General features: G+C 45.0%; 1 protein-coding gene across 3 annotated transcripts; it reads left to right on the top strand.

The window, feature by feature from the left end:
* Positions 1-708: 708 nt before the first annotated feature.
* LOC117354500 (zinc finger protein 420-like) lies at positions 709-12209 on the top strand. Of its 3 annotated transcripts, none has more exons than XM_033932148.1 (5): positions 709-1270; positions 2771-2914; positions 4019-4145; positions 5966-6079; positions 9034-12209. In XM_033932148.1, the coding sequence occupies exons 2-5, from the start codon at positions 2885-2887 to the stop codon at positions 11529-11531; spliced, it is 2769 nt and encodes a 922-aa protein (XP_033788039.1). In that variant the 5' UTR covers positions 709-1270; positions 2771-2884; the 3' UTR covers positions 11532-12209. The 3 variants fall into 3 exon arrangements, with proteins under 3 accessions (XP_033788039.1, XP_033788038.1, XP_033788037.1); XM_033932147.1 differs by lacking the exon at positions 709-1270 and adding an exon at positions 2341-2637; XM_033932146.1 differs by lacking the exon at positions 709-1270 and having other exon boundaries at positions 2648-2914.
* The last annotated feature ends 13117 nt before the right edge of the window (positions 12210-25326 follow it).

Genomic DNA, 25326 nt, shown 5'->3' with positions numbered 1-25326 from the left:
TGCAGTCGTCATCCCGGGAGGAGTCAGATTTTTTGCCAGCCGATCCGTTTTTAGCTGCGGGAGTGGGTGTTGTCAGGACTAACATGGCAGAGGAAAGGCCCTGCCAGGGCTGGCCGAAAGCAGCCTGTTTACGGCACTGCCTCTGCTCACAGGCTGCCACTACTGCTTCGGGTAAGTGAGATTGGGGGTGGGGTAGGGGAAAGATAAAGAGAGGAAAAGAATGACTCAGACCAGAAAGGGGAGGTGGGAAGGGATACAAAGTTAGAGTGAGAGAGAGGAGAACGGAGGAACGCTCAGGGGCGAAATGTGCAGTACACATAATCAACGCTCAGGGGCGAAATGTGCGGGGGCGAAATGTGTGGGGGCGAAACATCCGGGGGGCGAAATGTGCGGGGGCGAAACATCCGGGGGGCGAAATGTGAGGGGGCGAATTGCTGGGGGCGAAATGTGGGGGGCGAACCTTCCGGATCCCCACCCAACCCACTCCTCCGACCCCCCCTTCCCTTCCCCCATCCCTCTAAAGCTATTCACCGCACAAACAACTTCATCCTGCTCCTCAAGACCGTGTCGGCTCGCCCTCTGACGTCACTTACTATGTGCGGCATCCGGAAGTAATGTCAGCGGGAGCCAAAGCGGTCGCGAGGAGCACGTTGAAGTGGTGGCAGTGAACCACTAGAGGTACAGGGAAAGGGAAGGGCCAGAGAGGAAGAGGGGGGCCGGTGCCCACACCATGATGGCGCCCGGGATGGACTGCCCCCTTCTTACTACACCGCTGGAAACAAGTGTGGGAAAAATATATACCAACAAGAGCCAACTTGTAAGATAGTTATTGAGCATTATCTAAGCCAAAGGGACAGCTTTGTGACTTTTTACTTACCAATTTACCATAACTTCCTGGGAAGACATGTCTTAGACAGAATTTAATGTTGAGTGACATTTGATAAGCGAACCTATAAATTTGAATTGACAGTGACTGAGAAATGAAATTGGGAACTCTTATTTTCAAGATGTGCCACATGGGGGAGGGGGTCAGGTGCTGCCATTTTTCAAGAAAGCACACAGGCAGAAATAAGGGGGCATTGCTCCTGCCTCAAAGATAAGCTGTAGGAATGGTCTGGTAATCATGGGGAAGGGGTGCCCTAGACACCAGGGACATTTTTTTAAAAATAAGACAGGGGGAGGGAGGCTAGTAGACACCAGGGATGCTGGGCCGATGCAGAAACCTGTGTCTAGCTCAGGGATATTTGGATATGCTTCCTCAGACCTGGAGGTAATAATAATAATAGCTTTATTTATATCCCGTCATACCTTTTCAGTTCAAGATGGTATACAGTAAAGTAGAAATACAGTGTGGACACTGCGGGTATCGATACAAGTGAAAAGAACGTGGAGGTTACAGCATTGAGATTATGTTGGGGTGCATAAGTAGGTGGTGGTCGTGTTGGGATTGTAGGGGGGATAGAAGGGGTTTTGAAGGATCAGATTTCTCATAGGGTAGACATCAATGCACAGCTAACAAGCGCCTCTGTACTGCATTGGATTAGCTAATTGCCTCTTTACCATTCATTTTAACATGCTGTGCAGTGGTCTACCCTGTGAGAAATCTAAAGTGCTAAAATCCTTTCTGCTTCATGGCTCCAGAAAAAGAAGGACGGATTGAGACATCTGGGTTTTACTTCCACAAAGCAATGGAAGTAAAACCCGGTTATCTCAATCCGTCCTCCTTTTTCTGGAGCCATATGGACCTTAATCATGGGGTTTTTAATGAGCACAAATAGACCACTAGCTAACCTCATGCCGTGGCCCACTATGGCTTTCTGCATCAACCCTTAAGTGAGGTACAGAACACACAATCAATATTTTAGGAGCCTAAACCTGATCCTGGATTTCTGACAACCTCTTATACATAATGTGACCTGCAGCACTTTCAATGGATAGATTCAAGGACTGCAATTACCAAACTGCTTTGGGATGCAGGTGCAAAATAGAATGCACCAAAAAGTCCCCTCCTGGAACTGAGTAGCTTGGTTGCTCTGATTTCCTCCACTTTGTATCTTCTCAGAGGCATTAAAAAATAAAAAGCTAAAAATAACTTTGTGTTCTGTCACGACCCCAAAATTTATTATACCCCACTAATACACTGCCTGAAAACTCTCCCTCTTGGAGATGGATGGTGTGCTTTTGGTATCTCTGGGTGTATAAGGAGGGTGAATGGATGTGATGAAGTGAGAAATGAGTCATTGCTGGGGGGAGTGTCAATTTGGTAACTTCAGAGCTGCTAAATTACCCATTCCAGGAGATAGACCTTTTTATTTTGTTGTTTGACCGATCCTGGATTTCTGCCGGTATCATCCTGGTGCATTATGGGACCCGCAGCCCTGATGTCAATGGATAGAATCATGGACTACAACTACCACGCTGCTTTGCCAAGTAAATTTAAAAAAACAGGACCTGCCAAAAGTCTCTCTCCTGGAATGGGTAACTTGTCAGCTCTGTAACTTTATTTAAAAGCCCACATCGGGGACCTGAGATATTAACAACCAGCAAGACGACACTATGCCCCGCAGTGACAGTGCTCAGGGTAAACTTCCGCCCCCCTCTGTGACATCATCAGTCTGCGCCCAGCAGGAATTAGAGGTGCCCTATGAGAAGAATAGGAGACATCTTTTCCATTTTTCATTCCTTACCTTGAGGATTGAAAGCTGTAGCTAGAAATTAGAAATCTCAATCACTAAATCTGCCTCTCTTTCTTTCTCTTTAAACTTTGTAGTAGACCCTGAAATACTGCTTCTCCAATATTGCAAGAGAGAAACGCTCAGCTCCTGAGCAGCCAGAGAAAGAGATCCCAATTGATTTCTAATCCTGCAAAGCATCAAAAGCGGAGATGAAAATGTCTGCGAGATCTTCTGCACAGGTAAAAGATTGCTCCTAGTTCCCTGCCTTCTTTGCAGCTTTCTAACCCAGGACATTGCAAGCTTTTAAAAGATCCCAGTAGGATCTGGCTGAGACCTACTTTGACTGTGTCCTGGTTGAAATGAGAGAGAAAGATAGCAGGAGTTCTGGAGTTTGTTTAGCTGGTTTCCAGTTCCTATACTCCTGCTCTAGAGATCTCTTCAAATAAACGTGACCCACTGAGTGAAGGGATGATATGTGCCATATTTATAGCACAAGATAGAGGGATATCAGCTGCATAATCCTGCAACATTTCAGCCTAAAATATGGAGTAATTATGCCTTTTAAAATTAGATATGCTTATCAATTTTTAAAAAAGCATGTTTGGGGGAGGGAATGCAATTGAAAATAGCAAACTTAATTTTTGCAATTGGTAGGAAAAAATTGTACTGATCCTATAGCACCAAACCTTTCAAAAATGAAAATTGCCCAAATTTAACTCTTCAAACCTTTATAGGCTTTATCTCTGTTATATGTAACCCCCACTTTTGGTTCTATTATGCTCAGTGGGTCACAAATGATCCTGCTCTAGGACTATTTTATCTGCCTGTATAATTCATAGTGATATTTTGCCCCATCCCTTATGAAGAAGAGTGCTGGGAGGTCTCTTGGTGGAAGCAATACAGAAGGTACTGACAGTGGCATAGTGAGGGTGAGTGGCACCCCTCCCCTGCCCTCTTCTCTGCCCCCCTGCTCCTTCCACTACCGTGCACATTCCCCTGTACCTCTTTCATTTTCCTGGTGTGAGCAGCATCACAAACTTGCTGCTTGCGTCATGTTTGCTGCCCCTCTGACATCACTTCCTAAGTGCAGGACCCGGAAGTGATGTCAGAGGGAGTCAGCATCGATGCGGGCAGCAAGTTTGTGAGGCTGCTCGTGCCGGGAAGATAAAAGAGGTATGAGGGAAGGGAAGGGGCACATGCTTTTGGCGGGGAGGGGAGGCGGGAAGAAGCAGGGAGGCAGAGAACAGGACGGCGCCTGAGATGGTGCCCCAGATGGACCGCCCCCCTCCCTGCCCCCCCTCACCACATCACTGGGTACAGAGCTTGTAAATAATTTGTTTCAGGTCCCTGTAACCTTTGAGGACATCACCATCTATTTCTGTCAGGAGGAGTGGAAGTATTTGGAAGAATGGCAGAAGGAGCTTTACAAGGATGTGGTGAAAGAGAACTATCAGACTCTGATCTCACTGGGTAAGGGAGAATTTTTACCTCTCTTTTTTTTTAATTCTTTATTTGTTTTTCATGTTACAACAAAAATATGTATTAAACATTTATCAATAAATACATCATTTGAAATTCTATCATTTATGATACTAATAAATAAAAATTTTATCCCATCCCTCCCTCCCTTTCAATCTGACATTCAATCAAATATCTGTGGAGTGACGATGTTCCTAAATGGACTTTATTTGAAAGTGTCAAAGTTCCAAAGGTACACTGAAATCATCCACATAAAAATAAATCATCCACATAAAAGCCTTAAAGTCCATTTAGGAACATCGTCACTCCACAGAGCTTTTTTTTTTTTTTTTTTCTCTGGATTTTCTTCTTTGTGGATATTTTGGGGTCAATTCCTTTTGTTTTTTATTCAATCACATATATCACATCAATAAACTTTCCTAATGATCTAGTCATTTAATAAATTCAAATTACCACCCATCCCATTCCCTTCTATCTTATATATTTTATATATGTATGTATATATGTATTTATGTATGTATTTATATATGTATTTATATATGTATATATGTATTTATATAATATATAATATAAAATGGTGTCTACTCATGCAATATTTTGGCCACCATATCTCATTAAATTTATTAAAACTCCCTTTTTGCACAGCTATTGTTCTCTCCATTTTGTAAATGTGACGTATCGAATTCCACCAGAAATTATAATTGTCTATTCCAATTTTTCCAATTACTTGTGATCTGTTGTATGGCGACTCCTGTCATAATCATTAAAAGTTTATTATTTTTTGATGAAATTTGGCTCTTTGTTCTCATTGACATACCGAATAGAAACGTATCATAGGATAATGCCACATGATTCTCCAGTAAACAATTAATTTGGGGCCAAAAGTCCAAAATGCCATAATAAAGGGACAATAGAATAATAAATGATCTAGAGCAGTGTTTTCAAACTTTTTTACACCTATGGACCGGCAGAAATAAAATAATTATTCTGTGGACCGGCATACGACCATGGACCGGCGGTTGAAGTTCACTGGGCTAAGTTGTGGGCCAGACCCCGCCCAAATAGAATAACACTTCCAGTTCACTGCTTTGCCTTCTGGACTGGCTACAGCACTATGGACATTCACCAAGGTGATGGTTGCAACTGCAGCTTACATAGAAACATGATGGCAGATAAAGGCCAAATGGCTCATCCAGTCTGCCTATCCACAGTAACCATTATCTCTTCCTGTATCTCAATCTGTGTGCCAAGACACACTATTGTGCCTCCTGAGATTTCAAGTGTGCCATGGTACGCTGGGAAGGAGGAGAGATGCCGGCGCCAGCTAACTGCCTACAGGACACGCCTCATGGTGAGAGGCAATCAATGGTCGCCAGCACCTATCCTCTCTGGCCCTCTTCCCTTCTGGCACCCCCCACTGGTGTCTCGGGGCCTGCCTGCAGGGCTTTCACATACACGCGTAGTCATAATAGTAACCAATGCTCTTCTTTTAACAATGGTGTAATACGAAAAGATTCACACATTATATGAAGGGATAATGAGACTCGCACATATTAAAATGAGGCTGATAATGTACTGCGCTATTTATAGTTGGGGCCAGATTACAGTAAGTAAATAGGGTTTAAATGATTTTTCTGAGAAGTAGAATCCCAAACTTTTCCTTTTTAAATGAAGATTTGAACATTTTAGCTCACTGTGAACCTATAATTATCTTTCTGCTAGAAATGTTCCTGAGTTTTATTCAATGGTGGGGGATTCATACCCAGGGGGATTATGGGAAACTTAATTTGGTGTTCTTATCTCATGCACAGGTTCTTTGACTGTCACCCCGGATATTATATCCTACGTTGAACAAGGGGAAGAGCCGTACATCAGGCATGAACCAGGATCAAAGGAAAGAGAAACTGGGAGAAACAGCAGTTCAGGTGAGTCCAGTAATAAGTAGAACTGGGGTAAAACTGATTCTGTGGTGATTCTTTCACTCGTGTAATTTGTAGATCTAAAATACAAGGGGTAAGATATGAATGAAGACTTCCAAGTGGGATTCGCATACAGAAGGGAAGCCTCCCAAACAAAGGAGCCCTCCATGCATGGAGGGGGGTGGGAATGTTTCAGAGGCCTTCTCTACTATAGGAATCATTCTTTAAAATCCTTGGAAAATTGTCTCGTTATCTTTTCTGGCGTAAGCAATCCCCTGAAGCTGGCATTTAGCTGAAATAGATCAAATTTCAAGCTCAGCAAAAAGTGGAGATGGCAAAGGGGATAATAATGTAGAGCCATCCAACAGGGTAAGGAGGAAGTGGGACTGTCTTCTTCCCTCCTCGCCCCACCAGACCTGCAGTCCCAGCTCCAGCCGGAGCTTAGCCCTGCCCACCTTATCATTTGGGGGTTTTTCAAGCTTCTATAGCCTTACCGTACAACTAAAGACCTATCCCCTCGATACATTACATTACATTACATTAGTGATTTCTATTCCGCTTGTACCTTGGCGGTTCAAAGCAGGTTACATAAGAAGAGAGCGGGACATTTCCAGGAGGATACATTACATTGGAGAATTTCTGGTACAGGTACAAATTGAGGATATAGATTAAATTACATTGGAAATTATTTCAGGTTATGTTACATAGAAAAATATTCTGCTTCCTTACATTGGTAGATAGTTGGTTTCGGTAGGAGATATTAGGTTTCAGGTTGATTACTTGGGTTTCCGGTTCCTTTTTTTTGGGGGGGGGACGATTGAGGATATGGTACCAGGGAGTGGGCTGTACTTGGTCAAGTTAAAGAGGGGAAGAGGAGGAGGGGGAGATTAAGTAGATTGTATATACTTTTTGAATAGAAGTGTTTTGCATCGGGTTGCTCAAGTAGCCCGTTTTGAAATTCACCGCACTCCCAAGTGGGGGAGAATTGACCATCGCTGCTATGTACCCCCTTCCCTACCCTATGCCTCTTTTAACTTCTCTGGCACGAGCAGGATGACCAACCTGCTGCCCGCATCGTGCCAGCGAAGAGATAGAGGTACAGTGGGGGGAGGAGGAGGGGTGGCAGAGCCCTCAGCAAGACGGTGCCCAGAGCAGACCGCCCCCCCCTTACTACAGTATTCCCCCTTACTACAGTATTCCCCCATGAATTCGCAGTTTGCGGACTCACCAATTCACGGTTCGCGGACTCACTAATTTGCGGTTCACGGACTCATTAATTCACAGTTCGCGGACTTGCCAATTCACGGTTCGCGGACTCACCAGTTCGCGGTATTCTCTGACCGCCTCTTCCTGTACTAAAGTCGGGCTACACCAATCAGGAGCTGTGTGTCGAAGCCGCTCCTCATTGGTATAGCCTTACTTTAGTAACAGGAAGAGGCGGTTGGAGCATACCGTGAGTGATTTTCTTCACTCGCCGGCGCTCCAGCTGCCTTCTCCTGCCTTTTGACGGGCGACAAACCGTATTCGCAGTTTTTTGAAATTCGCGGGGGTTCCTGGAACGGAACCGTACTGTATGCCATTGCTTTATATGGCTCGTGATCGAATTCTTTTTTTTTTTTTTTCAATTATCTTTATTAACAATTGCAAAGGGAACATACAACCAGGAGCAGAGGAAGCATAAAAACAGATCGAATTCTTATCACTCAGCATACCCTTGAATAAAACATTTACAACGGTTCTTAGACTTCAGTGGTGTTGTTGTGTGTTAAAGTCTCAGCACACACAGACTACAAGCACCAAAGTCGTCATTGGTCTTTTTTAAATTTTTAAGATTTTTTTAAATGCTCAATAGTGCACAACATAACATAACAAATTTCTAGACTGCATAACCGTAAGTTCAATGGGGTTTACAAAAGATTATACTAGGGAAGAGAAAACAAATAGATTTTGTGAAGAATACAGAGATAACTAGTTTGTCAGAAATTTAGAAAATAGATAGGCAACTTTCTAAAGTGCTCATAGGAAATGGAACTGACTAAGAGTAATCGGAAATCTTTGTCATGGTATGCTGCCTGGTAAGCAAGGATATATGTTCATGATATTTCTTACTTTTGCAGCCCTTAACCGAAGGAAACGCAAAGAATATCAAATCTATTAACCAGATATCATGGGGCAAGTCCAAAAGCTACCTTATAATACAAACATCTCAATTTAAAGATTACTCGAGTGCAGTTTAAATACTCATCTTATGTATAAAAGAACGTGGCTTTTTAGGGGTTTAAACTTCCAACATAGGACTATGTTTTGCCTTTGGCTGTATCAAGGAATCCTCCTTTTTGTTGCCGGTGCAATGTTTCCCGCGTTTCCAACTTTGTTATAGAATTAACATCTTTTATGTGGAGATAAAATGTTTTATTTACTACGCTTAGGGAACACTAATATTATAATTGTGATAATATCACGAAACTCAAGTTTGAGGGAGGATTTGTATTTCTCGGCTTCCAGGAGCTTTTTAAGATTTTGCACGAGCACTTTATAACACTGTGCAGCCTGTTTCATGACCATCCATTAAAGATAAGTTTATAAAGATACTATTTATATAGACTGGATTATAAGAAATAAGATGGTACAGACATAAATGGTGCTATGATGGTCTGGCAGCCGGTGTTTTGTTTTATACATTTAAACACTGTTGGTTGCGGATCTGAGCACTATTTAAAAATTATTTATGAATGTTATAAAATTTATAATATTGTGATATATAGGTAGTTATTTATGATAAATGTTTTATGTCACATGTTTTTGGGTAATGTTATGATGGGATACTTGTGAACGTTTCACACTGCGTCCCCTTCAGGAAGGCAGCAGAAACAATATTGTTGTAATATGGAATTTCTTCAACTGTTCTTCTCTTTCAGTAATGCCAAATGTCTGGCCTTTTTTTTTTTTTTTCCATCTAGAAAACGATGATCACAGAAACAGCAATCTAGAGCCACCTCACAGGGAGCTGAGTGAGAATCCAGAAGGGAACAGGATGTTGTTAGAAAGAGATGGAGAAGATAATTCATCCAGTTCTGATTGGAGAATACAGTGCAAGGATCCATGCATCTCAGAAAACGAGCAAAGACAAGGCTCAGGACTATGTGAGCAAAGTAGCAGTAATATCACACATACAGGGAACGAGCAGAGAAACCAGACAAGAGAACAAAGATGTTTATGTGAGATATGTGAGATATTCCTCGGGGATCCTGTAACGCTGGAATTACAGCAGAGACCTGACACTGAGGAGACACCATCTACGTGTACAGACTGTGGGAAAACCTTCATTCAGAGAAAACTACAGGGCCGTCAGAAAATATGTATGGAAGAAAAACCTGTTACATGTTATGAGTGTGGAAGAGGTTTCGATAGGATGGAAAAGCTAATGCAAAATCAGAAATTCAACAAAGGAGAAAAACTGCTTACAGGTATGGAATACAGGAGACTCTTTACAGAAGAGAGAAGCTTTTCCTGTACTGATTATAATAGTCTGAAAGAAGACTTCCCAAATCACCCCAAATTTCAGTGGGGGGAGACAGATGTTGAATGTCAGAGAAAAGACTTTTCAGGACACAAGGAAACACTTATACATGAGTGTTCATTTGCTTGTAGTAAACACAAAAAATGCTTTAGTGGAAACACAGACCTGTCGCAGATAAAGAAAATCCACACCGGAGTTAAACAATTTATATGTAATGAATATGGAAAAAACAGGTGGAAAGCAGACCTCAGGTTCCACCTGAAAAAATACAAAGAAGGAAAAGCATATAAATGTACTGAGTTTGGTAAAAGCTTTACCTGGGACAAATCTCTCAAGGGCCATGATGGAGTAAAACCATTTAAATGTTTTGAGTGTGGTAAAAGCTTCAGTCAGAAAGTATATCTCAAAAGACACCAGATAATCCACACTGGAGTGAAGCCATTTTCATGCCTTGAGTGTGGTAAATGCTTCAGATGGCAAAACAATTTCACATGCCACCAGAGAATTCACACAGGCTTGAAACCATATGAATGTCCTGAATGTGGTAAAAAGTTCAATCAGAAGATATCACTTACATTCCACCAGACACTCCATACAGGAATGAAACCATTTCATTGTACAGAATGTGGTAAACAGTTCAATCAAAGGTCATATCTTACAATCCATCAGAGAATTCACACAGGAATGAAGCCATTTACCTGTACCCAATGTGGTAAAAGCTTCACTCAAAAAGGAAATCTCAAAAGTCACCAAAAAATTCACACAAGAGAAAGGCGGTTTACCTGTACTAAATGTGAAAAAAGCTTCAGTTTACACTCAAGCCTCATATGCCACCTGAAAACCCATGGAGAAAAACCTTTTACATGTTCTGAGTGTGGAAAGGGTTTCACAGAGTTCACTTATCTGAGGAGACACCAGAGAATTCATGCCAGAGTAAATCCAATTAAAAGTATAGAACATGATGAAATGTTCAATGAGATGCTCTCTCTCAGAATGTACCAGAAAATCCATACATGTACTGAGTGTGGTAAAAGCTTCAATCGAAAGACAAACCTTGTAACCCACCAGACTATCCACAAAGGAGAAAAACCATTTCTGTGTATAGAATGTGGTAAAAATTTTAGACTAAAATCCAGTCTCACAAAGCACCTAACAATCCACAAAGAAGAAAAGCCATTTATATGTGCTGAGTGCAATAAAAGCTTTAGTCTAAAATCAACTCTTAAGAGCCACCAGAAAATTCATGGAGAAAAATTATTTATATGCTCTGATTGTGGTAAAAGCTTTACTCAAAGTAAAGATCTTGCACTTCACCAAAGAATTCATACAGGAGAGAAACCATTTACATGTACAGAATGTGGCAAATGTTTCATTATAAAATCAAGCCTTACAAAGCACCAGACAGTCCACAAAGGAGAAAAACCATTTATATGCACAGAATGTGGGAAAGGTTTCAGTCTGAAATCAAATCTTACAAGCCACCAGAAAATCCATGGAGAAAGACCATTTACATGTGCTGAGTGTGGTAAAGGCTTCACACGTGGGAAAGATCTCACACAGCATCAGAGAATCCATACTGGGGAGAAACCATTTACATGTACTGAATGCGGCAAATGTTTTAATCAAAAGATATCTCTCACAATGCACCAGAGAATCCATACTGGAGTGAAGCCATTTATCTGCAAAGAGTGTGGTAAAAGTTTCAGTCAGAAACCAAACCTCACAACCCACCAAGCAATTCATAGAGGAGAGAAACCATTTATATGCATTGAATGTGGTAAAAGCTTCAGTCATAAGACATATCTTACAAAGCATCAGAGAATCCACACAGGAGTTAAACCGTTTACATGTACTGAGTGTGGTAAAAGCTTCACTTATAAAACATATCTCAAAAAGCACCAAAAAATACACACAAAATTTCAGACTGAGCAAAACTGAAAACTTCTCTCTGATACATGTGACATAAGGGAACTTTACTAGAAAGGGGTATACAAATATCAAGGAGTAGAGGAAGGAGAAATCCAGAACAAATCACCGAGAGATGATCAGAGTCTCTCTTTTTTTTGTCCATGAAATTTATTCAAAGGTTTTGAAAGTACAAATGTAAGAAATACAAGAAAAAGACCACAGATAACATGCAGTGTCTGCATTAATACAAAATAAAACAATGAAAAAGAAGAAAATAAGAAGAAAGGCATGATTCAAACTACTTATTTATCATTGACACCCCCCTTTCACAAAACGTAGCGCAGTTTGTAGTGCTGGCTGTGGCAGTAACAGCTCTGACGCTCCTATGAGCATCGGATCTGTTACCGCCATGGCCGGTGCTAAAAACTGCGCTACAGTTTTGTAAAGGGAGGGGGTAAATGAAAAGTGTGTAGTGTAGTGGTTAAAGTTATAGCCTCAGCACCCTGAAGCTGTGGGTTCAAATCCAACCCTGCACTTTGTGACCTTGGGCAAGTCACTTAATCCCCCTTTGACCCAGGTACATTAGATAAAATGTGAGCCCACTGGGACAGATACAGACAAATGCTTGAGTACCTGAATATAAACCACTTAAGCTATGTGCGGTATATAAATACTAAAAATAAAGGTAGGTTAAACTCTATCAATACATATAGACATTTGGCCTATATTATTTATGATCATGTAAATATTTTTACAAGGCAGACTATATTTTTGTTTTATGCTGGGTGGTATTAAATTTATCCGCAAGGGTAATTCATATTTGTGAATTTGCAGTAAAGATTGTCGCCAAAATGGAGTAATGAGAAAATAATTGTCTTTCCAGTTCAATAAAACAGATTTTAAAGCCACTGGGAGCATTAACTCAAAAGTCTCGTTATGATAAGGATCTTAATGGTCGTCTAGTACAAGAGAAGCAAAGAAGGTCACTTTCGGAGAGAGCATTGGCAATGCGGGGATAATTTTGGACATAAGATCCCAGCTGTTTTTCCAGAATGTATTAATTAATTGGCATTCATAGAGTACATGCCAAAGAGTTCCTTTGTCAATTCTGCAAGACCACAGAAGAGTCGTGAGGCTAAGATATCGATAACTCAGCCATGGGTTTGATAGAACTCCCCTCTATTGTAGATAACACTGTGAAGACTTAAAGTCGGGTTTAGAACATAAGAACAGCTTTATTGGGTCAGACCAATGGTCCATAAAGCCCAGTAGCCTGTTCTCACGGTGGCCAATCCAGGTCACTAGTACCTGACCAAAACCCAAGGAGTAGCAACATTCCAGCATCTCAAAGAATAGCAAGATTCCCGAACCCCAATGAGAGCAACATTCCAGAGCTGAGATTGTGATGTCATAATGCCTCAGAGCCAACCTCAGCAGTGACGTTGCAATGGCTTAATGGTCCTATACTTGGCACTGCCATACTGGGTCAGACCAATGGTCCATCAAGCCCAGTAGCCTGTTCTCACGGTGGCCAATCCAGGACCCTAGTACCTGACCAAAACCCAAGGAGTAGCAACATTCCATTCAGAATCCTAAAGAATAGCAAGATTCCGGAACCCCAATGAGAGCAACATTCCAGAGCTGAGATCGTGATGTCATAATGCCTCATTCCACAGTGCCTCAGAGCCAATCTCATCAGTGATGTTACAATGGCTTAATGGTCATATACTTGGCTCACATAAGAACATAAGAATAGTCTTACTGGGTCAGACCAACGGTCCATCAAGCCCAGTAGCCCAATCCAGGTCACTGGTACCTGGCTAAAACCCAAAGAGTAGCAACATTCCAGGATCTCAAAGAATATCAAGATTCCGGAACCCCATTGACAGCAACATTCCAGAGCTGAGATTGTGATGTCATAATCCCTCATTCCACAGTGCCTCAGAGCCAATCTCATCAGTGATGTTACAATGGCTTAAAGGTCCTATACTTGGCTCACATAAGAACATAAGAATAGTCTTACTGGGTCAGACCAACGGTCCATCAAGCCCAGTAGCCCAATCCAGGTCACTGGTACCTGGCTAAAACCCAATGAGTAGCAGCATTCCATGCTACCGATCCAGGGCAAGCGGTGGCTTCCCCCATGTCTTTCTCAATAACAGACTATGGACTTTTCCTCCAGGACTATGTGCTCTATCTTGGACCCGAGTTACTTCGCTGCTCACTTTTACAATTCAACTCTGTGTTTCACCCCTCCTTTCTACGCTTGAGATGTCAACCTCTGAGACTCTTGACAAAGGCATGTGCGCCGAAACACTGTCAGTGTCGAGCCTTTAAGCCTTTGCAGTATTATCTTCAATAAAGTGGCGTTCTTTCAAACCCCTTAGCTGAGTTATCAACATCTTATCCTCACGACTCTTCCGTTGCATTGTCCTGTCCCCATCGTTGAGGCCCCTTTTGGGCTTTTTTTCTCCAATTCTGCAGGACCAACATAGATTTGAAGATGCCAATCCAGCAATCGCTAATTTTTGTGGTGTCCATAAAGCTCCGAGATAAAGAAATTATAATGATTGTATCAGATTTGCTGAAGATAGAGGTCTGCTAATCTCAGACCAAAATCGGTTCTACTTCATTGTAACATAGTCAGTGAGGACATGAAGGCTGCCAGTCAGGTGGAGCAGGCTTCATCCAAGGCAAGACAGATCATAGATTGCATACGCAGGAGTTTCGTCAGCCGTAAGCCAAAGGTCATTATGTCATTGTATAGATCCATGGTGAGGCCCCACCTGGAATACTGTGTGCAATTCTGGAGGCCGCATTACTGTAAGGATTTGCTGAGATTGGAGTCGGTCCAGAGATATGGCCCACCTGGATGGTCTTGGGACTCAAGGATCTCCCGTACGAGGAACGGCTGGATAAGTTGCAGCTGTACTCATTCGAGGAACGTAGAGAGAGGGGTGACATGATCGAGACATTCAAGTATCTCATGGGCCGCATCGAGGTGAAAGAAGATATCTTCTTTTTCAAGGGTCCCGCGGCAACAAGGGGGCATCCGTGGAAAATCAGGGGCGGGAAACTGCACGGGGACACCAGGAAATTCTTTTTCACTGAAAGGGTGGTTGATCGCTGGAATAGTCTTCCACTTCAGGTGATTGAGGCCAGCAGCGTGCCTGATTTTAAGGCCAAATGGGATAGACACGTGGGATCTATTCACAGAGAAAGGTGGAGGGTCATTGGGGTGGGCAGACTAGATGGGCCGTGGCCCTTATCTGCCGTCTATTTCTATGTTTCTATGTACTGTGTGCAGCTCTACTAGGCTTCGCCATACTTAGATGCTGCTGTTTTAAGAGACAGGTTGGTACCTTTTTGTTCTCATTTTTGTGTGGTGGAAGGGGGGTCAATGTGCACTGGGGGGAGTGTGGGGGTGCCTTACCTTGATGCATGCAGTTTGGGCACCTTTGTGGCATTTAGAGCCTTCTAAAACATGTAAAATATTTGATTATCATTACAAGACGTCCATGTCTAACTCGCCCTTGACACTGCCCAAAGCCCACCCGTAACACCGCCTCCACCATGCCCGTCTTGTGCTCTGAATGCTCAGAGGCTGGAACATTGATTATCGGCACTTGAGCATACATAAAATAAAACCCTACAATACAAATATTGAATAAAATCCACTTTTGAACAGATTGAAGGCAAGAGAGATGGTTTAGAGGTCAGCCAAGGCTGGGTCTTGGTACATCTTACAGTCAGAAACAGAGAAATATGACGGCAGATAAAAGGCCAAATGGCCCATTCGCTGTGACCCTTTTCACTTTCTCTCTCTGACAGATCCCAGTCATCAAGGAGATAGTTTCCGTTTTTTCTCATGAAAAGATTGGCTTAGCACATTTGTTTTCTGGGTCTTTGCCAGTTTATTTATTGGGGATTTCTCAACCACCTTTATGAAGAGATTCACCTAAGGAGGTGGACAGCAGGTATAATTCAACCTAAAACTTACAATTTTGTTAACAGCATAACTAGGTAAAAAGACCAAATATCAACATAAATACAATGACTGAGGTAAAGTCGAAATCAGTAAATTGAAACTTAATAACAGGTCTACCATGACACAATTTCAAAAATATTATATACTATATAACATATGTAGTAAATGGGAGACATAATACTTATGAAGCATCTAATAAACACAGATCATTCAGAACTTGAAATAACAGACATGACACTAATGTTTTTCTATAGTACAGCTTATCTTATAGCTGAGGGGTCATATGCAGATATTAGATGGGGACAAGATGGGTGAGTGAGTTGGGATACTACTATTTATTATTTCTAAAGTACTGAAAGACACATGCAGCGCTGTACATTTTACTATACAATAGATGGTCTCTGCTCAGAAGAGCTTACAATCTAATTTAGACGGGACATTTCGGGGTTGGGGAGATTATGGTAGAGGAAATGATGCAGTGCGTATAAGTATCTGACAGCCTTGAGTGGGAGTTAGGAGTTGAAAACAGATTCCAAAAAGTGGGCTTTTAGCTTGGATTTGAACGCTGCCAGGAAGGGAGTATTGATTCAGGCAGCCTGTTCCAGGCTTACGGCGCCACAAGAAAGAAGGGACGGAGTCTGGAGTTGGCAGTGGAAAAGAAGGGTACAGATAAGAGGGGCTTGCCTGACGAATGTAGATCACGGGGAGGAGCATAGGGGGAGATAAGTGAAGAGAGATATTGGGGGGTTTCAGAGCGAATGCACTTGTAAGTCAGCAAGAGGAGTTTACACTGTATTTGGAGATGGACGGGGAGCCAATGAAGCGACTTGAGGAGAGGGGTAATGTGAGAATAGCGGCTCTCATGGAATATGAATCACGCAGCAGCATTTTGAACGGATTGAAGAGGCGAGAGGTGGGCACGAGGGAGGCCCGAGAGAAGTATGTTGCAGTAGTCTAAGCACGAGGTGACGAGAGCATGGACAAGGGTTAAAGAGATGGGAGGTTAAACTCAAAGCAAGTTGTTTATACGGTTAAGCAAAGTATAAGGAACCAATTTAGTTATTATCCCAGGACAAGCAGGCAGCATATTCTTAACACATGGGTGACGTCACCGACGGAGCCCTCGGTACGGACCTTTTTAACTAGAAGTTTCTAGTTGGCCGCACCGCGCGTGCGCGAGTGCCTTCCCGCCCGACGGAGGAGTGCGTGGTCCCCAGTTTCTTCGTTTCCGCAGAGCGAAGAAGACGCGTGTGTTTTTTCAACGGCCGTTATTGAAACCACTTTTTTTGCCTTCCCGCTCGCGCTTTTTTCCCTATTTTTTCTTCTTTTACCTTCGGGTTTCTTTTTCCTTTGATTTGTAAAAAAAAAAAACAAAAAAACTTTGCTTTTTTTCCCCTTTTTTCGATTTTTGCCCCGGCGGGGCCTGTTGCCATTTATACAGGCCTCGGGGTTCGATTTTGCGGAGGCCGTTTTTCCCCCTTCATGCCCCCGCAGGTCGGTTTTAAAAAGTGCCAGCGGTGTGCACGGCCCGATCTCCCTCACTGACCCACACAATTGGTGTTTGCAGTGTTTGGGTCCGGAGCATCGGGCGGACTCCTGCACCCGCTGTGCCACTCTTAAAAAGAGAACACTCAAAAACCGAAGAATTCAACAAACTCTTTTGTTCGGCACCGGGTCGGCGATGGACTCCTCGACATCGACAGCGGTACCACAGAAATCGGCACCGTCTACTTCGACACCGCCCGACCCCGCATCGGCGTCTCTGGTGCCAGGTAAGCCGGCTAAGAAGCCTCCCTCTTCCCTCGAGCGCCCTCCAACTACGGTGGCGACACCGACCTTGCCGGCCTCGCGCCGACCCCGCAAGCGCTCCGCCCCGATCTCGGTGAGTGCCTCGTCATCGGCCTCCTCATCGCCGGGGCGTGGAGCGGCATCTAAGGAACCGAAGCAAAAGAAAGCGGTTCCGATGCCACCCCTAGATGACCGTATTTCGGCCATCTTAAAAGTTCAACTCCAGGAACAGTTACAGCGACAGCTCGAGCACCTGTTGCCCACTATCCTGGCACCGCTCCTTCCGGTACCAGACCGGCCCGAGCCCCGTACCGAGCCCCCGGTATCCACCCCTTCGGTACCTATCAACACCTCCATGCCGATTCTTTCGGCTGAGCAACTTCATACCCATCCGGTGGTTCACTCCCATACCACGACGGATCCTCCTCGGCACCAGGCAGAGCGTCATACTTCCCGGGACCGGGATCGACGCCAGTCCTCCTCTCCTGGTACCGTTTCGGTGCGCTCTGGAAAATCTTTATCCCAAGACTCGCCATACCGCACCTTCCACCCCGGTGTCTCGACATGCACCAGAGGTCCGGGACCCTGACTTATGGGAGGAATCCCCTCCCGGTACCGAGGAGGATCCCTCCTCATCTGATGAGGACCCGTCGGCGAAATTTCTAAGGGAGATGTCTGCAGCCCTATCCCTTCCTCTAGAATCTGACTCAAAAAAGTCTCAAGCCTTCCTGGAGGCTTTAGATTTTGAACAACCTCCTAAGGAGTTCCTCAAGCTTCCCGTGCATGACATCCTACGGGAGACTTTTTACAAAAACTGGGAGAATCCCCTTACGGTACCGGGGGCCCCCCCGTAAACTGGACAACCTCTATCGTGTCATCCCTATCCCAGGGTTCGACAAGTCTCAATTGCCCCATGAGTCCCTTCTTGTTGAATCCACCTTAAAAAAGACTCAGGGCTCCAGTGTCTATGCCTCTACCCCTCCTGGCAGAGAGGGTAAGACCATGGACAAGTTTGGCAAGAGGCTCTACCAGAATGCCATGCTGGCCAACAGGGCGAACAACTATTCATTCAATTTTTCTTTCTATATGAAACATTTGGTCCCAACAGCTGTCCGCCCCTCCAAAAGTACCTGCCGGAGCGCAAGGTCCCACTGTTCCAACAGCACATCTCTGGCCTTCTTCAATTGCGCAAGTTTATGGTCCGCTCGATATACGACTCATTCGAGCTCACCTCCCGTGCCTCTGCCAAGGCCGTAGCCATGCGCCGCCTGGCCTGGCTGAGAGTCTCCGACCTGGACATCAACCACCAGGATCGTCTAGCCAACGCCCCCTGTCTCGGGGATGAACTTTTTGGAGAGTCACTGGATTCCACCACCCAGAAACTCTCCACCCATGAAACCAGGTGGGACACCCTGATCAAACCAAAGAAGAAGGCTCCGCCTGCCCGTCCTTATCGACCTCAGTCGTCTTATCAGCGCAGGTTCTCAGCCAGGCCACTCAATCCGCCTCCTCAACAACCTCGGCGGCCCCGTCAACAACAGCACCATGCCCAGGCTCGTTCTCAGGCCACTCAACCCTCCAAGCCTCTTCAGCCTGCCAAGCAGTCTCAGCCCTTTTGACTCTTCTCTCCAGGGCATAGCCAGTCTTCCACCTTCGCTACCTCTTCCACAACCAATCGGAGGTCGTCTCACCATATTCTCCAGCCGTTGGGAGGTCATCACATCGGACCAGTGGGTTCTCAACATCATCCGCCACGGCTACTCTCTCAACTTCCAGACTCTTCCATCAGACAACCCTCCCGTAGAGTCTGCTTCACACTCGTCTCAAACCCCCCTCCTCCTGAGGGAGGTTCAATCCCTCCTCCTTCTCAATGCCATCGAAGAAGTACCTCCAGATCAATGGGGTCAGGGATTCTACTCCCGCTACTTCCTGGTACCCAAAAAGACGGGAGACCTCCGTCCAATTCTCGATCTCAGGGACCTCAACAAGTTTCTGGTAAAGGAGAAGTTCAGAATGCTCTCCCTTGCCACACTCTACCCTCTTCTTTCTCAGAACGACTGGCTATGTTCCCTGGACCTCAAAGAGGCCTACACTCACATCTCCATCAATCCGACTTCTCGCCGCTATCTGCGGTTCCAAGTACTGCACCGCCACTATCAGTACAAGGTGCTACCGTTTGGCCTCGCTTCCTCACCCAGAGTCTTTACCAAATGCCTCATAGTAGTTGCGGCCTTCCTCAGGTCTCACAACCTCCAGGTGTTCCCCTACTTGGACGATTGGTTGGTGAAAGCACCTTCATCTCAACTTGTGCTACAGGCTACTCATCACACCATCTCTCTCCTCCACCTCCTGGGGTTCGAGATCAACTACCCAAGTCGCACTTACTTCCCACCCAGCGACTTCAATTCATCGGAGCTGTTCTGGACACCACTCTAATGAGGGCTTTTCTTCCCTCCGATCGTCAGTGGACTCTGCTCCACCTCTGTCGTCAGGTGCTCCAACACTCCTCCATTCCTGCTCGACAAATGATGGTCCTCCTGGGACACATGGCCTCGACAGTACATGTCCTTCCTCTGGCACGTCTCCACCTCCGCACGCCTCAATGGACTCTCGCCAACCAATGGTCACAGACTACGGATCTTCTTTCTCATCCCATCTCTGTGACATCATCTCTTCAGCAATCTCTCCAATGGTGGTTGAACTCCTCAAATCTTTCCAGGGGTCTGCTCTTTCATCTGCCCCCTCACTCTATGATCATCACCACGGATGCGTCCCCCTATGCGTGGGGAGCTCACCTAGGAGATCTACGCACCCAGGGACTTTGGACCCCATAGGAGCGTCGACATCACATCAATTTCCTGGAACTCAGAGCCATGTTCTACGCCCTCAAGGCTTTCCAACATCTTCTCTGCCCTCAGGTTCTCCTCCTGTGCACAGACAATCAAGTCGCCATGTACTACATAAATAAGCAAGGCGGCACCGGATCTCGCCCCCTTTGTTTGGAGGCTCTACGCATCTGGACCTGGGCCACGGACCGCAATCTCTTCCTCAGGGCGGTCTATATCCAGGGCGAACAGAACTCCCTGGCCGACAATCTCAGCCGCATCCTTCAACCTCACGAGTGGACGTTGGACCCTCTGACTCTACTCTCCATCTTTGCTCGATGGGGCACTCCGCAGGTGGACCTCTTTGCAGCACCTCACAATCATCAGCTGCCCCTCTTCTGCTCCAGACTCTTCTCTCCTCACCGTCTGGCCCCGGATGCATTCCTACTCGATTGGAGGGATCGATTCCTGTATGCCTTCCCTCCACTTCCTCTGATGTTGCGGACCTTGTCCAAGCTCCGCAAGGACAAAGCCACCATGATTCTCATCGCCCCTCGGTGGCCTCGTCAACACTGGTTCTCCCTCCTGCTCCAACTCAGCTCCAGGGAGCCCATTCCTCTTCCTGTGTTTCCTACTCTACTTACACAGCAGCATCAGTCTCTACTGCATCCCAATCTGTCTTCACTCCACCTGACAGCTTGGTTTCTCTCGGGCTGACCTCTCCAGAGAATCTATCTCAACCTGTCCGCCTCATTTTGGACGCCTCCAGGAAACCGGCCACCCTCCAATGTTACTATCAGAAGTGGACCAGATTCTCCTCGTGGTGTCTCCGGCATCATCATGAACCCACCTCTCTAGCGGTGGAACTTGTATTGGATTATCTGCTCTCGCTGTCCAATGCTGGCCTCAAGTCTACCTCCATCAGAGTTCACCTCAGTGCCATCACTGCGTTTCATGAGCCTATTCTCGGAAAACCCCTCACGGCTCATCCTCTGGTTTCCAGATTTATGAGAGGTCTCTTCAATATCAAACCGCCTCTCAAGCCTCCTCCTGTCATCTGGGACCTGAATGTTGTTCTATCAGCACTCATGAAACCTCCGTTTGAGCCTCTTGCCACAACTTCGCTCAGGCTTCTTACCTGGAAGGTGCTTTTCCTAATTGCCATCACCTCTGCCAGGAGAGTTAGCGAACTGCATGCACTGGTTGCTGACCCACCGTTCACTGTTTTTCACCATGACAAGGTTGTTCTGCGTACCCACCCTAAATTCCTTCCCAAGGTGGTCTCGGCTTTTCACCTCAACCAGTCCATTGTGTTGCCCGTCTTCTTCCCTAAACCTCACTCGCATCCTGGGGAACAGGCGTTGCACACGCTGGATTGTAAGCGTGCCCTTGCTTACTACCTTGATCGTACCAGAGCTCACCGAACATCCCCTCAGCTATTTTTGTCTTTCGATCCCAACCGTTTGGGTCGTCCTGTCTCCAAACGGACACTTTCAAATTGGCTTGCTGCCTGTATTGCATTCTGCTATGCTCGGGCCGGTCTCTCACTGGAAGGAGCTGTCACGGCCCACAGAGTCCGAGCTATGGCTGCTTCTGTAGCTTTCCTCCGTTCCACGCCCATCGAGGAAATCTGCAAGGCAGCCACTTGGTCCTCAGTTCACACGTTCACTACTCACTACTGTCTGGATGCGTTCTCCAGACGGGATGGACACTTCGGCCAATCTGTGTTTCAAAATTTATTTTCATAATGGCCAACCATCCCCCCTCCCTCTTTGTTAGCTTGGAGGTCACCCATGTGTTAAGAATATGCTGCCTGCTTGTCCTGGGATAAAGCACAGTTACTTACCGTAACAGGTGTTATCCAGGGACAGCAGGCAGATATTTTACGTCCCACCCACCTCCCCGGGTTGGCTTCTTAGCTGGCTTATCCTAACTGGGGACCACGCACTCCTCCGTCGGGCGGGAAGGCACTCGCGCACGCGCGGTGCGGCCAACTAGAAACTTCTAGTTAAAAAGGTCCGTACCGAGGGCTCCGTCTGTGACGTCACCCATGTGTTAAGAATATCTGCCTGCTGTCCCTGGATAACACCTGTTACGGTAAGTAACTGTGCTGTGTGTGTGGCAAGCTAGTCCTGGCTAAATCCATAAGTTAAGGAGTGTATTAAGTGCTTTACAAAATTAGGAGTGGTGACAAGAAGCATCCCTGAAATACTCCTCGCTGGATCTTGATATTAAGAATGACATATTAGAAACATAGAAATAGACGGCAGATAAGGGCCACGGCCCATCTAGTCTGCCCACCCCAATGACCCTCCCCTACCTTTCTCTGTGAATAGATCCCACGTGTCTATCCCATTTGGCCTTAAAATCAGGCACGCTGCTGGCCTCAATCACCTGAAGTGGAAGACTATTCCAGCGATCAACCACCCTTTCAGTGAAAAAGAATTTCCTGGTGTCCCCGTGCAGTTTCCCGCCCCTGATTTTCCACGGATGCCCCCTTGTTGCCGCGGGACCCTTGAAAAAGAAGATATCTTCTTCCACCTCGATGCGGCCCATGAGATACTTGAATGTCTCGATCATGTCACCCCTCTCTCTGCGTTCTTTGAGTGAGTACAGCTGCAACTTATCCAGCCGTTCCTCGTACGGGAGATCCTTGAGTCCCGAGACCATCCGATTGTAGATGAGTGCGGTTTGCCACATTTTCATTATGATGTTAATCTATTTAGAGCAGCGGTGTCCAACCTGCGACTCTAGGGCCGCATGTGACCCCCGTGAAGTATTTTGTGCGGCCCCAGTCGAGGGCGATGCAGTGTTTTCCTCTGCTGCCCCCGGGTGTTTACAGTCTTGCCGGCTCCCTCCTCTGTCTTGCTGCAGCGTTTGTACAGCCCCAGAAACATTTTTTTCAGCCAATGCAGCCCAGGGAAGCCAAAAGGTTGGACATCCCTGATTTAGAGCATATTTGAAGGCAATTTATTATCCTGTGTGGACACTACCAAAGGCATTGCTTGCCCTGGGATTGGTAACACAGAATGTTGCTACTATTTGGGTTTCTGCCAGGTACCTGTGACCTGGACTTGCCACTGTTGGAAACGGGATACTGAGTTAGATCTACCATTGTTCTGACCCACTATGGCTATTCTTGCGTCCTTATATTATAATCAATCCATGCTTTATTGACATTTCTACTTTTCTTAGCCCTAGCCCTGTCGACTTTCAACTCTTAACTCCCCCAGGCCCTCACTGCTGTCAGATACCTATAACCTCCCCAACCCTGAAATATTCTGTCTAAACTAGATTGTAAGCTCTTCTGAGCAGGGACTGTATTGTATGTTAAAATATACAGTGCTGTGTATGCCTTTCAGCACTATAGAAATAATAGTAGTATTTAGCAAGAACTAGTCTTTCATTCCCTTCTTATTGCCATGAAGTTAATAAAATCGATGTGATATTTGTCAGCATTATTGATGTCCGCATTTTCTGGGAAAGTTACTTGCACCCCCCTTTGGAAACAAAAGCATTGTTCCTGTTGGCTAACGTGGTCTCACATCTGGCTGCTTGATCAATTGCAGTTTTGCCATGTCCTGGTGAAAGAATATTAACTGCTTGAGCCACAAGTTGGTTACTTAATCTGGGCCACAGCTCTTCCACTTTGTGATTTTTTTCCCCCAATTCTTTTAAGTTCAGGCCAGTCCATAGCTGTAATGTTGATCTGTTCCAAATGTTCCTGTATGCAGGATAGCCATTCTGTTTCTTGGTTATGCTCAAAAAAACTCCCAAACAAGATTGCATATTCTAATGATTAGATACCCTGGACACCTTTTTATTACATAGGACTATATTTAATGTGGGGAAGGGGAGGTATGTTATGTGATTTAATGGGTTTATTCCTGATGAATGGGATGGGTGGGGGAGGGGTCTTTTTTATATGCATTTGACAATAATTGTTAGAATGTCAAGTGATTTGTACGAATTATCTGATTGAATATTGTACACTTGTTGCAAGAGTTAAAACTGAATAAAGAATAAAAAAAAACAAAAAAAGAAAGGATGTCCAAAAACTCAATACTCTTAAATTACATCCAGATATTTACCCAGCACTACGGACATTCATGCATAAAAAATGGAGAAAAGACCTCAGTGTCTAAAAGGGTGCAAAAACCACTGTCCAAATAGACAAGCCGCTCTCAAAATACCAACTTTGAGGCAGGCAGGCACATCCTTGGTCAAAAACTCCAAGATAAATGGAAAAATATATTTTGCTAAACTTCAATTGCTTCTATAATGTATCAAAATCACATCACACTTACCTTTGCACACATGGTACTCATAGTAGTCTTCATCATAAGACTGGGGTGTAGAAGCAGGAAAAACCCCGCACCGTGGAGCCTGAGCCAGGCACAGCGGCTACACACTCCTCACTGCTTGCTGTATATCTTCACACTCTCCAACAGAGCTCCCTGTGTCGCAACCAAGTTTCATCAGGGAATTGAGCGTAAGTTAACCAACTTCACCTCCTATTGGTTATGCTCTACAGCAAATGCAAGCAGTGTCTCACTTCCACACAATTGTTTCCCACGTACTCACCTTTATAGGACCCCCAGGGACCCCTGAAGAAGACTTTTTGTCAAAACACAGATCGTGTATCCCTAGCGGACTAGGTCCTTTAAGGCTCTTATGTGGATGATTTACTTTTATGTGGATGGAATTATTTTATGTGGATGATTTCAGTGTACCTTTGGAACTTTGACACTTTCAAATAAAGTCCATTTAGGAACATCGTCACTCCACAGAGTTTTTTGGGTTTTCTCTGGATTTTCTTCTTTGTGGATATTTTGGGGTCAGTTCCTTTTGTTTTTTGCTACTTAGGATTTTAAAGTGTTTGAGGCTTGTGCAGATGAGGACGGAGCTTAGGCATTGGTGGAATGAGGCATTATGACATCACAGTCTGAGCTCTAGAACGTTGCAAACACAAGCAGTGTCTCACTTCCGGCTCACCACACAATTGTTTCACCTTTATAGGACCCCTGAAGAAGACATTTTGTTGAAACGCGGACCGTGTTGGGTCCTGTATCCCTAGCGGACTAGGTCCTTTAAGGCTCTTATGTGGATGGAATTATTTTATGTGGATGATTTTAGTGTACCTTTGGAACTTCGACACTTTCAAATAAAGTCCATTTAGGAACATCGTCACTCCACACTGAGGGCCTCAAAATAGTACCTGGTG

The sequence above is a fragment of the Geotrypetes seraphini genome, chromosome 2, assembly GCF_902459505.1.
Source record: "Geotrypetes seraphini chromosome 2, aGeoSer1.1, whole genome shotgun sequence".
NCBI lineage: Eukaryota > Metazoa > Chordata > Amphibia > Gymnophiona > Dermophiidae > Geotrypetes > Geotrypetes seraphini.
Note: the sequence above shows the minus strand (reverse complement) of the source record. Positions and strands in the feature narration are given on the sequence as shown.